Source organism: Manis pentadactyla, chromosome 14 (assembly GCF_030020395.1).
Source record: "Manis pentadactyla isolate mManPen7 chromosome 14, mManPen7.hap1, whole genome shotgun sequence".
NCBI lineage: Eukaryota > Metazoa > Chordata > Mammalia > Pholidota > Manidae > Manis > Manis pentadactyla.
In genome coordinates, this window is record NC_080032.1 from 73,621,371 (window position 1) to 73,635,229 (window position 13,859).

General features: G+C 38.0%; 1 protein-coding gene across 7 annotated transcripts in view; it reads right to left on the bottom strand.

Moving 5' to 3' along the window:
- Positions 1–13,859, bottom strand: part of LMO3 (LIM domain only 3) — a 52,859-nt gene that overhangs the window by 38,177 nt on the left and 823 nt on the right. Inside the window, exons 2-4 of one of the 7 annotated variants that reach the window (XM_036908762.2) lie at positions 13,332–13,423; positions 12,646–12,712; positions 7,185–7,398 (exon numbers count right to left, since the gene is read on the bottom strand). In XM_036908762.2, the coding sequence (XP_036764657.1) occupies positions 7,185–7,390 (206 nt within the window). In that variant the 5' untranslated portion in view covers positions 7,391–7,398; positions 12,646–12,712; positions 13,332–13,423. Of the gene's footprint in view, positions 1–7,184; positions 7,399–11,451; positions 12,502–12,645; positions 12,713–12,914; positions 13,113–13,331; positions 13,459–13,859 lie in introns of those variants that run through there. The other 6 variants (XM_036908757.2, XM_036908749.2, XM_036908781.2 and 3 more) reach the window with 6 other exon arrangements.

Consider the following 13,859-nt stretch of genomic DNA (forward strand, 5'->3'; position numbering starts at 1 on the left):
TTACTTAAATATGACTGTGTTGTACTCCTCTGCAAATAATCTTTGAATTCCTAAGAGTCTTTTATTTTCCCAGTAGCCCAGTTGGAGAGTTTTTAATATTAAACTGTATCATAACAACCCATGCTGGTTAAAGTCTAACTTAATACACACAGCTTAATGTTAATTTTCAACTTCAAATCAGGGATCTGACTATTCCAAGATGATTATTTAGCTCAAGTGTGATTTTGTTTTAAAGTAGCAAAGTTCACCACCAGCATTCTTTGCATCATAAAAAGACTAACACTATGTTGGAAAAAATTAAGCAGAAGATTTATACTTTACATAAGTACAAAAAGTACTGTTGAAAGACGGAAGTCTATCTAGAAGTTTTGGTAATATAGGGCAGGAAGCAAAAAAGGTACAGGTGACTGATGTGGGTGGATTGTGAATATAATAAATATGGCTGATGATTATAATAAAAGGGAATGCTTAGGTGCTAATTCCAGTAGAGGAAAGTTCACGATTAATATCAATAATAAGAAACAAAAACCTCCACAAGGAAAATTAATTGTTTTAAAGTAAAACTTGAAAATCTAGGTGGCACACTTCTTGTTTCACAACATAAACTTCTCCTTCTGAATACATTTCTTATAAATACCTTTGTAAGGGAAATGTATGGTTAATAATAAAAACAAGTATGTTACAATGGTAGAGACAGAAATGGAACAGACAGTATCAAACTCCATCGGAGCTGAGAAAAACAGAATTGGGTGATAAAAGTTCACAAGGGAATAAATTTAGGCGCCCTACAGTATTATAAAACTTGTCTTGCCTCTTAGAATGCTGGACATCCTACAAGAATAAGTCAGTGCTATAGCTGACAGTACTAAAAAGTTAGATGACATCAAGTATCTGAATTTTGCAAGTGTCAAAGCTTGCCATGCTATCATGATATGGTAGAAGTCAGTTATGACAGAAGTTGATGTTCATGATAAGGTTCTACAGATTCTAATTATCTGTATGTGCAGCAGGCATATACCCACCTACACCTCTTGAAAGGCTTAGCAAGGGGTAATTCCAAATTGCAGTAGAAGTCTTCACTTTTTTAAAGCAATAAAAAATGAAAATGAAAAAAAATGCTTTTTAAAGAAACATGACTAATGCAAATGATGTGCTTTTTTAAAAATATAATCTGGCCAATTGAATAGAATATTACTATTTTTTTTCCTTGTTTCCAAGATCTCGTCCTACATTTGCAATTCATGTACTTAAAAATTTATGGATTAAAGTAAGAAATGTTTGCTAGGTTTCTTTTGGAAGATGGGATGGGGTGCAGGATATCATCTGAATAACAGAAGACCTTCTTAGAGGAACTGGAAAACATTTTCAAACCAAATACCAAAATAAGACTTCAATACCTCACAGTTTAATGAAGGAAAATATAATGGTTGTTTAGGTTGGTGCAATTCTTCTTTTAGGCTATATAATTTTGATGTGAGGCAGAAAACTGAACTACGTAATACATTTCTACAATGCATATATTCATCAAAACCATTTACAAAATTACTACTTTCAGCATATTTTTAAAATGAGATTCCTTAATAAATTATGTTTATGCAGTCAAAACACAGCATTAAAATTTATTATTAGTTACTTAATGGAAGTTACTGGTGAGTTTATAAATGAAGTGCTGGCTTACTTTGATATACTCTAAGAGCAACCAAAAATAGAGATTCTTTCCCAGAGTTCAATGCATTTGTAAAGTGCAAAATAAGCAATTTTAGCAATTCTCAAATGTATTTCTTCCAAATGCATTTAATCCTAAATATACTTATAGAAACAGAATATTTTTCTGCTAAGTCAGGTATGTCTAACTATCCATCTTATGTGTAAAAACTATCCTGACTGAAGTATTCCGTGCTTTATAAAAAGGTAAAAAACGGTAGAGATACACAAATAGTGTGAGTGTTTTTGTATTTTTAATATTCTTGGGGATATTTTCAATGAAAATATCTATAAATCAAACCAAAACAAAACAAAAAACTAAGATAATTAAGTGTATTATTAAACACTCAAAATGGATGTATAACAGATATAAGGACATAAAGATATTGTAGATAAATTTGCAAATAAGAAATTCTATACGTAGATGAAATATTTTGAACAGATTGTGGCAGAGGAGTTTTTGCCCAGGAAGCCTAGTGTGAATCCCCCAATTTTTTCTAAAGTGATGGCACCTTCTCAAAGTACTTTACAAAATAAAATCATCACTCCTGATTTGTACTGGCTCATAAAATGTTTAAAATACAATTCAAAAAAGCTTTTCTATAATGAAGAAAAAAAACGAACTAAAATTTACAGCTTTTTATAAAGCTATAAATAAGATAATTTACAAATAATACAATAGTAGTTTTTAACAGACCATGGAGTCTAATACACTCACATGCCAAAATATTTCTTAATACTAAGAATAGCTTAGACATTGAAATATGATAAATGTTATGACTTTGACTATAATACAGTATTAAGAAAGCTCAAATGAACATTGTTTGTATTGAAAAAAGTTTATTTGAGAGGAGTTTCTTTCCACATAGAAGCTTAAATTTTCAGAATTCGAATTAATAGAAAGTGATTTTTAACACTGCTCTCCTTTTTAGGGAAGGTATTTTCAACTGCCTAATATTAAAAAGATCACAAGGAAGAAAAATGAATGAACACTTTATTCAACATTGAAAAAAAATCTGTGCTGTGAATTGTCAGATGAAATAGTATTAACAACATACTCATGTTTACTTTTATGGCCTTAATTACGCACTAATATAAATTTAACCTTAAAAGAAATGTAGAGGCACCAGATGTGATCAGTGTGAAATGGAGTTATAACCAGATTAATGTTCTACGTAGCATTTAGTTTCAAATTCCTATTTTAAAGTTATTATATTCTTACATTAAAGCATATAAAATTTATAGCCAGCATAGCAGGTTTAAATCCTTTTGGTTAACTGACAACTCTGTCGGAACACGAAGCATCACTTTTTTTTCAGTTACATTTTAAACAAAGCATCCACATATAAAAATAGCAAATTGCATTCAATTTTATGTAAGATAGTTTCAGCTTCTCATATATAGGAAGAGCTATTAGCAGCTTCCATGGCAAACATCACAGCAAACAGCTTTGAGCACATTCTCTGCTAAGACACCATTCAGAGAAACAAGATACAGCCTCTATCAACGTAATGCCTAAAACATAACACAAGTAAGAAGCTTTAAGCTTAACACACACACATACAAACACAAGCAAAAATTGTCCCCAAAAGCTTGAGTGGTTAAATTCTGATATTCTTTAAGGTCTGCAGGCTGAAAAGTGAAGTATTTTGTTTTCTCCTGATTCTGACTTCTTATTCTCAACACTTGGTCACAATATCTTAATTCTAAAACTCTGATTATACATTAACTACTTTATTCATATCTTCTAAGTGGAAATAAGGATAGGTTAGCCATGACTGGAGTCCTGTAAATATAATTACTAACACTTCGCTATTTTTACATAATAATGGTTAATCAACATTAGGCGTTCTATTACTTTAAGCTCCTGTTCAAGGTACAAAGATGCTTCCATGTCTAATTCGTCATACGCTCAACTTTTTAAAAATAAAAAGTTATAAATGTGGTGGGTACATTTTAAACAGATACATTTCTAGGTCTTGGCATATAAATATTGATGGGCAGACTGACTTCATACTTTAAGTCAGAAAGCATGTTAATAGAGGAAGTTTTTAAAAATCAATCCTTCTGTTCCTTTATCTAATGAGTTTCTGAAGGCGGAGAACAATTTTACAAACTGGCAAATTCTCTCTCATTGGAAATGTGCATTTTATATTCTACCAAAAAATAAAGCACATAGTCTCATTATGGAAAGTGAACTGTTAAGACATGAAACTCAGTACATAAACTGTAAAATCTTTTCTTTACTCTCTCTTAAATACAGCTAATTGCGCCACAAAGGAGAAAAAAACCCCGAGAAAATTAATTTACCACAAAAAATAGTTTGTCACCCTTAAGAGAAACTCGTATGATTTAAATTCTTAAATTTATTTAAAGAACTTGTAAAAACATGTAATTGCCATCACTACTTAAAGTAATGCATAATGTTAAAACTTCGAGACTCAGTGTTCACCATTAGAAGTGTTTTCATTTTCTTTTTTTGAAAGGAGGCTTTAGTTAGGAAGTTAAAGTACAATTGGCAAAAATATTTAACTTTTTTTATTATCTGGCCCAGGTAAATGCCTATAATCAATAATTTACTAGTATGGATAAACAATTTTTTCTTTTTCACTTTCCACATTTTATTTAGATGCCTAGTGATTTAGACAGAGATATACAAAACAGTAGGTTATTTATGGCTTATTTGGTGCATCAAAGAATATATAATATTCAAACACCAAAAATCAAACCAAACCATTTTTTAATAGGATTTAAATGATTAGGCATTGTCTGTACAAGATACAAAAAGGAAATGTGAGCTTAGGGGGAAATGAGAAAAAAACTTATTTTCAAAGCTCATGAAAATATCCACAGAATACTACCTGCTCTCTGATGATTATAGGTTTTTTGTAATTAACAAACAATAAACAAACATTTTAGGTACACCTCCTTTTTTCCCTTAGCTAACTTAATCCATTTCCTAAAATTATGCCTCTCTCCCAGTAGGCATTCAATGAACATTTTTGAATGACTATCCATATACACTTAAGGAAATGAAATTGTAAAAATTGTAAAAAAGAATTTGCTTGATTGTATTCGTCTATTTGACATACAGAACCAGACTATTTTAACTTGCCAATCAGAGACATGCGTGGTTGAACATTGACACTATTTCACTGAGTGTGGGTAAAATTGCAGTATTTTCAACTAAGATACATGCTTTCCACATAAAACTACACAGCACATCCGTGGCATAATCAATAACACACAACACAGTGTTTGACACACATACCAATTCCCCATTTCACTTCTGCAATTTTTAAGTGTGGAGGAATTACTCCTTGCAAGAGAACTCCTGTTAAATACAACAAACCTTCACTTGGAATAAGGGATAAGCTTGCTCTTAACAACTTAGTTCGAAATGTTAACAAGCCTTAGGGCTGTTAGCATAACAACTGGCCATTAATGTGGTAATGACCAATTTAAGAGGAAATTATACACTGAGAAATGAATATATTGTCAATCAGGACCAGGATTTTTACTGAAAAGAGTATGACTTCTTAAAAATAAGTTAGTGAGCATTAACTCATTTAATTTTTGAGCCTATCAAAAATTAAAGGTACATCACAAAAAGCAACCTAGATAATCATTTACAGATAAGATTTCTGATGTGAAAATTATTTTAATAAATTCCCTTCAACGAAACACTTACTTGAGACTATCAGATAGCAGTTACACATCACATTCTTTATTACCATAAGGAAGGATAACACCAAACAAGCCTGTTTACTTTCTCTGCTTGCTATTATGTTGACAACTGTGGAAGTTACACTCACAGTCCAGGCATTTCATTGGCAAATTTATACTTTCATTAAAAAATCCAGATCTTTCAAGAGACTGACTTTAAATTTTACTTAATTCTCATCTCTGTAACTTATTAGAACACCTTCATCTTGCCCAGACTGTACAAACTCTTTGCTTTGGAATTCTTGTAATATAAATCCACTTGAGATACTGCAGTTATAAACAAATGCAAAAGTCAGAGTGAAAAAGCCATGACTACTGGTTAGTAAAGATAAAGCAGAACCAGGAAGTAATGTTAAATCACTAATATCAAACACTAATGCTTTATGTGGAAATGAGGCTCTAATTCACAATGCGCAGAGGAGAAATGTTTATTTCAGAGAAAAGTTCTAAAAAAAACCCTCACGGAATAAGTTAATTCTGATTAGTTGTGCCACCACAATGAGGGAAATTCTGGCCATGGAGAGTCATTTCCCATGGTTGGCACTGTGGTTTGTATTTCCTGCCCTTGGACCACAGAGTGGCCATAATTAGTGAGGAGGATGTCAGATGAGGCAGTCCTAAGAGGGGAAAGAGAATCTGATAAACAGAATTGGATTCACCCTCTTTCACCATTAATCAAATGATATGGTTTTATATATAAAGATTAAGTCAGACTAAAATTATATACCAAGAAGCACCAAATTCCGTAGAAAACACCTCCCCAAATGACCAAGACGGTTAAGGAGTTACAGCTGACTGATAAATTTTGTGTCATAAGGGAAAAAAATCCAAAATACATCACTTAATGTCAGACTAGAAATGTGATTCATTGTATCAAATATGAAAACCCAAATGATGCCATATATCATTTCTCTAATTTGATAGATCCTACTTTATTAATATAAGTAATTTGCCACTGAATCAAGTCACAAGGTTCCCTGAAAAGCAAAATAATTTTTCTTAAGTACAAGTTCATGTGTTGAGTGCTAAATGCTGGGAAACAAGTTTAATGGGCTTTACGGCTTCATGAGCAAGAACATCTGAATTGTCCTAAAACTGTTCAGATGTTTACAGTCCAGAAAGTGGCTATCGTTTCTCCATAATGATGGAGAAGTTTATTTTGTTAATTTCTATGAACCTACTGGCAATTTGGAGGCTGTTAATGCTCAGTGAGCTTCACAATGACTACTTGGAATGCCATGGGGGTGTGAGGGGGAGGACGTAGTCACACTTGGGGTAAGTTTTCAAAACTTTACAACAGATATACTAACAAATACCAGTTAAGAATTTCAAACTGACATTCTCTGACAAATCTGAAACAGAAAGACAGCTGAATAACTTTACGTTATGCTCAACCTATTTTGTCACTTAAAGACTAATAATAATTAAAAAAACAACAACGGTAAGCTGATTTCTACCAAATACATCCTTGACATGAACGGGCAGTCTGAACAGAGGCAATGGAATATTTATCCCTAAATATGAGCATCCTCTGCCGGCAAGCCAAATCAAAACACATTAGGTATGACGTTTTGATGACCGTTGTTTAAACAACAAGTGTGTGTAACAGGCACCTGGCAACATGTTGAAGGCTGGCTGGTCAACATCTTTCAGGAATATAAGCTGGTAGTGAGGAAGTGAAACCGAAAAAATACACTTACAAACGTATTTTAAAAGGAATGCAGTCATCACTGGTGTGCAAGGGTAATTCCTACCTCAGATAGTCTCTGCGACAAAGGATAAGATTAGCTTTAGTGTACAGGGTGGAGCCCACCTCTCCCAAACGACAGTCGCAGCAGGCACACTTCAGGCAGTCTTCATGCCAGTATTTGTCCAGTGCCTTTAGAAGATACCGGTCCTTAATCTTTCGGTTGCAGCCAGCACAACCTTTCGGCTTGGTGTCTGGCTGGACTGAGAGCATTTGTATACCTGAAGGAAGACAAAAAAAAAAAAAAAAAGAGAGAGAGAGAGAAAGAGAGAGAGAGAGCTGGGACTATAAGAAAGAATCAAAAGATGTCAAAAGAACTCAAACAAGTTAAATATTTAATATTGCCTTTTTCAAGGAGTGGTAGACCTTCCTTTTTAGGGCCGTACTAAAATCCAACGACAGTGCGGAAACAAAAAGCTCAAACTTTATATAACGACCTTATTAAATAAAGCATTCATAAAGTCACACATAGGAGGTGGTGAAAATAATGAATTCGTGTTGCACACAGTAAGTTGACATGATATACACGAAGTTAAGTGACATTAAATCATTTTCTAGCATCCCCTTTCTCTCCATAGAGCAGCTCCTTTAGAGAGAAAATGTGAGTGATGGGCTAACAATCTTAAATGAAAGCTATTTAACAAACTAGTTTGTGCATCATCTATAGGAGCCAAAATGTTTTTTTTTTAATTAGTTAAAATTTTCACTTAATATGGTAGAAGGACAGTGCACCCTTATGGGATGACACTAACCTGACTTAGCAGTAGAGAAGTTTATAGTTAAGCACACAGTACAGTCACCCAAAACACTCACCGATCTTATGTTACTTGTTTGCACCCAAATACTTCCTTCTGTGCCCCTGATATTTTAAAGTATTCATTATGTTAAAATTTAAAAATGTTTTATATTCATAAGCATCAGTCAGTGTCTCAATTAATGGCAGAATGCCTAACTATATGGACATGTTTTTATTTAAAACCAAACTATAGGATTATGTAATTTATTACCATAAACATGCACTTATTTATTTTATAGAAAAAAGAAAAAACAGAAGGTAAAATCTAAATATATATACATTACATAAACATACATGTATATATATATATTTAATACATATACTATAAAAACACTCTAGTAGACATAGAGTCATTTATATATTTTAGAGATAAACCTCTATCACAAATAGGCAGGTCTAGCTGGGTTCTATGGGTTTTACAATCTAATGGAAATCTTTTCAGTGACCAGATATTCACCTTTGAGTTTCTTTTTTCCTAAGAGTCAAACACCCAGTTTTAAGAAAAGCCAGACCAACTATTCACAGCTTCATATTTATCAAATAACTCATTTTCAGCACTATAAAATACTGCAGCTATCTATCATTGATTCAAAATTCCCTGACTTTAGCAATTATAATATGGAGGCCCAAGAGAGGGTAAGGGACTGGCTCAAAGCCGAATGACAGTTAAGCACTAGACTAGGTGGCCTTCTTACAGTCCAGAGATGGGGCAACTATATCATGCCTCCTTTCCTAGGCATAAAGTTTTAAACTTGGACACAGAAAGATACAAAACACTGAATGTGGATGCACTTGAAACAGTTTCAAGAAAACAAATGCCAAGCTATAATCTTGAACATCTTCTGCACCTTTCCCTACTCCAAAATAGCTCAACCTTCTTCAGTTTCCTCTGATGCCTCGTGATGAAGCATCCATTTCCATTACCTTCACAATCTTTTTCTTTTTTAATCACACTGATAAGAGACATCAAGGCACTGTACCCTCACAGCTGAATAACTTTTCTAGCTACAAATAATACATGAATTGCACTTGATATTGTTACAATGCTGAACTGCCTTTAGAAATAAACTTCTCTAGTTGAGTAATAGAGTAGGGAATGGCAGGGAGGAAGGCAGGGTAGCTGTTCTTTCTGCATGACAGGCATAGCGTGGTCACAGGAGCTGTGGACTAGCAGCTGGGTTTGCACAGAAAAGCAGGTGGTATTCCTACAGCCTGCTTTCTGTTCCTTTTCTTTGAAGAGGCTAAGGGTCTAGTGTAGATTAATCATAACCCTTGATAGCTCTGCTAAATCTCTCTCTCTGGAACTTCTAACAAATGAAGTTTCTTTGATCAGAACTAGTTACCGTCTTCCAAAGAGGCTCCACAAGGAATGAATCCCATTAATTACAGTACAGAACAGACCCAAGTGCCTCTTAACCATATACCTGGCGGGCGGGGGAAATTTTGATTTTACTAAATGACATTCTGAATTTCCTTATTGAAAACATCTAGAGATATATTATGGGTGGCTATTCTAATTAGTTAGCTTACAAGGCTACTTTTTAAAAAAATCACAAAGCTGAAAAAAAAATGTTAAACCTTTTTCGTTGTAGCTAAACGATATTTCCTTGGTTGAGTCACTACCACCACCAAGTGTAGAAGGTCAGCTATCTTTATTCAAAACGCTTTGCAACCAAGATAGGGAATATCAACATCTGGCACAAGTAATACTGTCCTGCATGTCTTCACAAAATGTTTTTGTTTTGTTGACATTTTAATTTAGCACTCAGAGGCCAATTAATATTTGAAACTCTTACATTCTGTTTGGCCTAGGGCATAAAAGGAGTTTGATATTTTACACTCCCAACCTGGTACCTTCTTTTTGGGAACACCATCACATTTCTCTTGAAAAGGATATCTTTTCAATTCTCTGTAAGTTAACAGTTGTAGAAAAAGACCTGTTTTGTAGTCACCATATTGCCAGATACCTAAAAAGCATAAAGCAGGCAGCAGTCTCCTCTCACCATCCGGAGGAGCACGACGAGGGAGAGTTATGTGTTCAGAGCCGAGAAACATTTCACAAGTTGCTCATAGCACATCAGGACTCATAACTAGTTTTAGATTGGCATGTAAATTGTTCTGAGGGAAATTCTTATTGCCTCTGAGACCCTGCCATTCTGAGTTATTTGACAGTTTAAGGGAAATCATAATTAAAAAAAAAAAGACATAAATAATAGCCTGTGCAGTGTAGTGTGCAGAAATAAGTAGAACCATTTCATTTAAACTCTGGTGAGCTTTTAATTGCCTGGATTGCATTGTGAGGCGGCCTAACGGTTGATTGCCTCCATTATGTTCCCTTGTTCTCTGCCATTCATCCGCGCAGTCTCAGCTTCAGTAGTTAACACAACAAAGTAACCACAACTCCACAACACACAGGGGTTTTAAAAAAAAATAATCATAATGAAAGATTTGCAGCACTTAGACACAGTCTTTTATATTTTTGGACTAACTACACATAGTGGATGGAAAACATTTTGTCCCTGTCGGAAGATTCACAGAGAACAATTTGGGAGAAGGAACAGGAAGAGCGAATACATAAAGGGGGTTGGCAGAGATGAGGTGCCTCAGGAAGATGCTAAAATGGGAATGCAGGTTCTGCAGCTGGGAGCAGCGACACAGATTGAAAGAATTTGGCCAACAAGGCCCTTCGATTGCCAAGAGGTACCAAACAAAAGATTTTCTCTCCTCCTGCCCATCTTTATCCTCTCCTCAGCCCCCAGCCCAGACTGGAGAACTGGATTGGACCTAAGAGCTTGTTTCTCTCTGTTCACTGGCCCAGAGCATCCCTACAGGCTGCAGCCCCCTAAGGGACAACAGTGCAAATAGATGTCCCCAGATCTCAGGCACTGGAGCTGCTTAACTCTGTTCTGCCCCTTCAACTCCCAACCCCCCACCCCATCCTTCCACAACCCCCTCCCCATCCTTCCACCACCCCCCTCCCCTTTTTGAGCAATGGAGCTGGGAACCAATTTGATTCCCTTTTTCTCCAATGCAGCTGCAAGGCTCAGAGATACTGACATTTTTCCACTCTTATCAGTTTAATTACAGTTACCATGGCAGCAAAGTGCTAGTGCTTGGCAAAGGCCAACAAGAGATTTGCAAGACTGAGTTCAATTTTGATGCAGCTCACATGCAAAAAGAAAAAAAAAATAAGAAACATACATACACTCTAACAAAGAATCCCTTGCGGAGTTTATGCTCCAGCCTTTTGTGGTTGTGTCTTTGCAGCCACACAGGGATGGTTTGCAAAGAATGTAGCATTATTTGTTGCACCTAGCGAGATTAATTGGTTTAAGCAGCAGTCTTTCAAAGCAGTTACAACAATAATATTTCGGATCTTTTAAAAAGACACAAAAGCAGCGGAAGAGCTGGAAGCCTTCTGAGCAGCCAAGAGTGCCGAGCGCCGGCAAAGTGCATCTACGATAGATTGTAACCTTACCAAAACTTTTCTCCTTTTTCTGCATGAGTTGACTTAGACGTCCCCGAGTTGCAGCAGCTTTGCATTGAGCACCAAACCCAAAGGTAGAGGTGGAAGGGGGTCTTCTGGATTTAGCTCAAGTGCGGACCTGGTGCGCAGCCTACACAGCCGAGGACCGACTATTGTGAAGCCACTTTGGGAGCGGGTCAGAGTGGCGACAGTGGGTGGGGGAAGGGATGAGGGCGGCCAGACCAGACACAGAGCACACACAGAGCCCCTCACAGCGTGGCAGTGTGCAAAATGATGGCGAATGACAAAGCCACATGCTTCCCTAACTCTGCCCATAATCCTAAAATCCCAGCGGCCCCTTTTAGCTTCGTGGTAACAAATGGATTTGATTAAACTGTCACATGCAGCGTTAGCATAGCATATCATGCTCAGTATGAAAAAGACCATAAATCTAACTTGTGTTTCATAACAGCAATCTGGGTCGTCCCCGTAAAAATGGGCTGCATCAGTTTGAATCTCAGCCTATTAGGACATAGGCACCTTGTTTCTGGAACCTCTCCCTTCTGGCCACTTGTCCCCAGTCACCCTCTCCCCTGCAAATAGTCACTTTTCCACCTCGTAGGAACCATGGTTTTGTTATTAGGACAGAGTGGGGAGAGGTGGGGTGCCAACAAGAATCCAAAGGTTGTAATTCAACTCTTGGGGAAGGGAGTCCTGAATGCCAGCAAGTAAGGAGAGGGGGTCCGGGACCCACCTCGGACTGAATTCCCTTCCTGTGGGCCGAGCCCGAGCGCATATTTCCCAGTTCCAAACTCTGCTTGCCCCTCTCTTCCCGGGAGTCAGGGGTGCAGAGATGCTGCAGCTCATCGTGAACTTTGACTATTATCCACTCGAGTCGTACTTGAGACATTCCGCCCCGCAGCCGCTCTCCCTCCTTCCATCAACATCTTCCGCCTGCGTCTATTTCATGTCTCATCATAAAAATAATGAAGCCTCACATGATTTAGACAAAACCGTCTCAGCAGAGCTGCAGCCCGAGCGAAAGTTGCAGTGCGGAGCTGGGCTGCAGCTCCAGTTTATGCCTCATTAGGGGAGGCTGGGGAAGAAAAAAAAAAAAATAACCCTCATCCGCACACGCACGCGCGCACCCGCAGACACACACCCCGCAAATAAGCCGAAGCGTGTGTACACAGTTGCTGCACTTACCTTCTCAATTAAGCGATACAGGGGGAGGCCGTTCAGAGAGCACAGCGGCTGCTTTGTAGCGCTTCTCCTTGGGAAAGGTCAAAAAGAAGCATTGTTTGAAAAAAAAAAAAAAGAGGGGGAGGGAATCTCTATGTTTTAAGTTTAAAATAATGAGGTCCTCAAGGATCCGCCAAGTAATGGTGTTGACCGCATCTGAGCCACAGGTGTCCTCCTTTTAGGCAACTGCAGTCCGAGGCTGTCTCTCTCCGTCCTGGCTCGAGACAACTTACCCCGGCAGCAGCGAGGAGCCGAGCTGAAGGAAGCCGCGGCTCTCAGCTGCAAAATGCAATCCCTTCGCAGCCAGACATAATACAGCCAGAGAAAAGGTCACTCGGTTATTACTGAGCCGGCCGAGCCCAGGCAGCGCTTGTCAAGACCACCGAGAAGCAGCTCCCTTCCGATTTAAGACTATTTCCCTCTCGCCCCCACCCCTCCCCTCTTCTCTGCTTTCCCTCCTCTCCCTCCCTCTCTCGCAGGCTCCCTCGCTCGCTCCCGTGTGCCTGTTTCTGCAGCTCAGTCAAGTACAGCCGCCCTCGGAAAGTGCAGAGCAGCCACGAGACAGATCGGGCTTTGTTGCTAATTTCCCAGGGTGAAAATTTACAAGCCTGCGAGGGCAGTCAGCACAACCACATGCATATGCTACTCACAGACACTGGGGACGACCCCGCGCCCAGAAAGTGACCTCTGCAGGAGTCTACTCCGGGAGCACTCTCTCCCCCTGCCCCGTCCAAAAGAAGTCCTGCGAAAGAGCTCGGGTGGAAGAGGGTAGGGTGCCTAAAATAACCAGGGCATTTTGGAATAGGTGGCTACATTTAAAGCAAACTGTCAGCCAGAGCCATTTCGGAAGCTACCAATTATGGAAATTAAAGCAAGGGAATCAAACTGCTACCCAAATACACTGGAGAAAAATCACACAAGCCCTCCCCTCTAAGAAATGTTTCGGGGGGGCGGTGTATGCAGACTTCGTGAATGAACTCGCTCAGGTCGCTGCTCCGCAGGGCTGGCCTGCCACACCAGCCGGGGCCAGCGGACAGCACCCTCCCCTTCGTCGCTTAATTCCAGTGGCCCAAGAGACAAACTGTGAACTTGCTCCCCACCAACCAGTACTGAGCCCCCTTCCACTTCCCCACTGAAACACTTTCTGCAATTACTTGAATTCCTTACAATGGGAAATT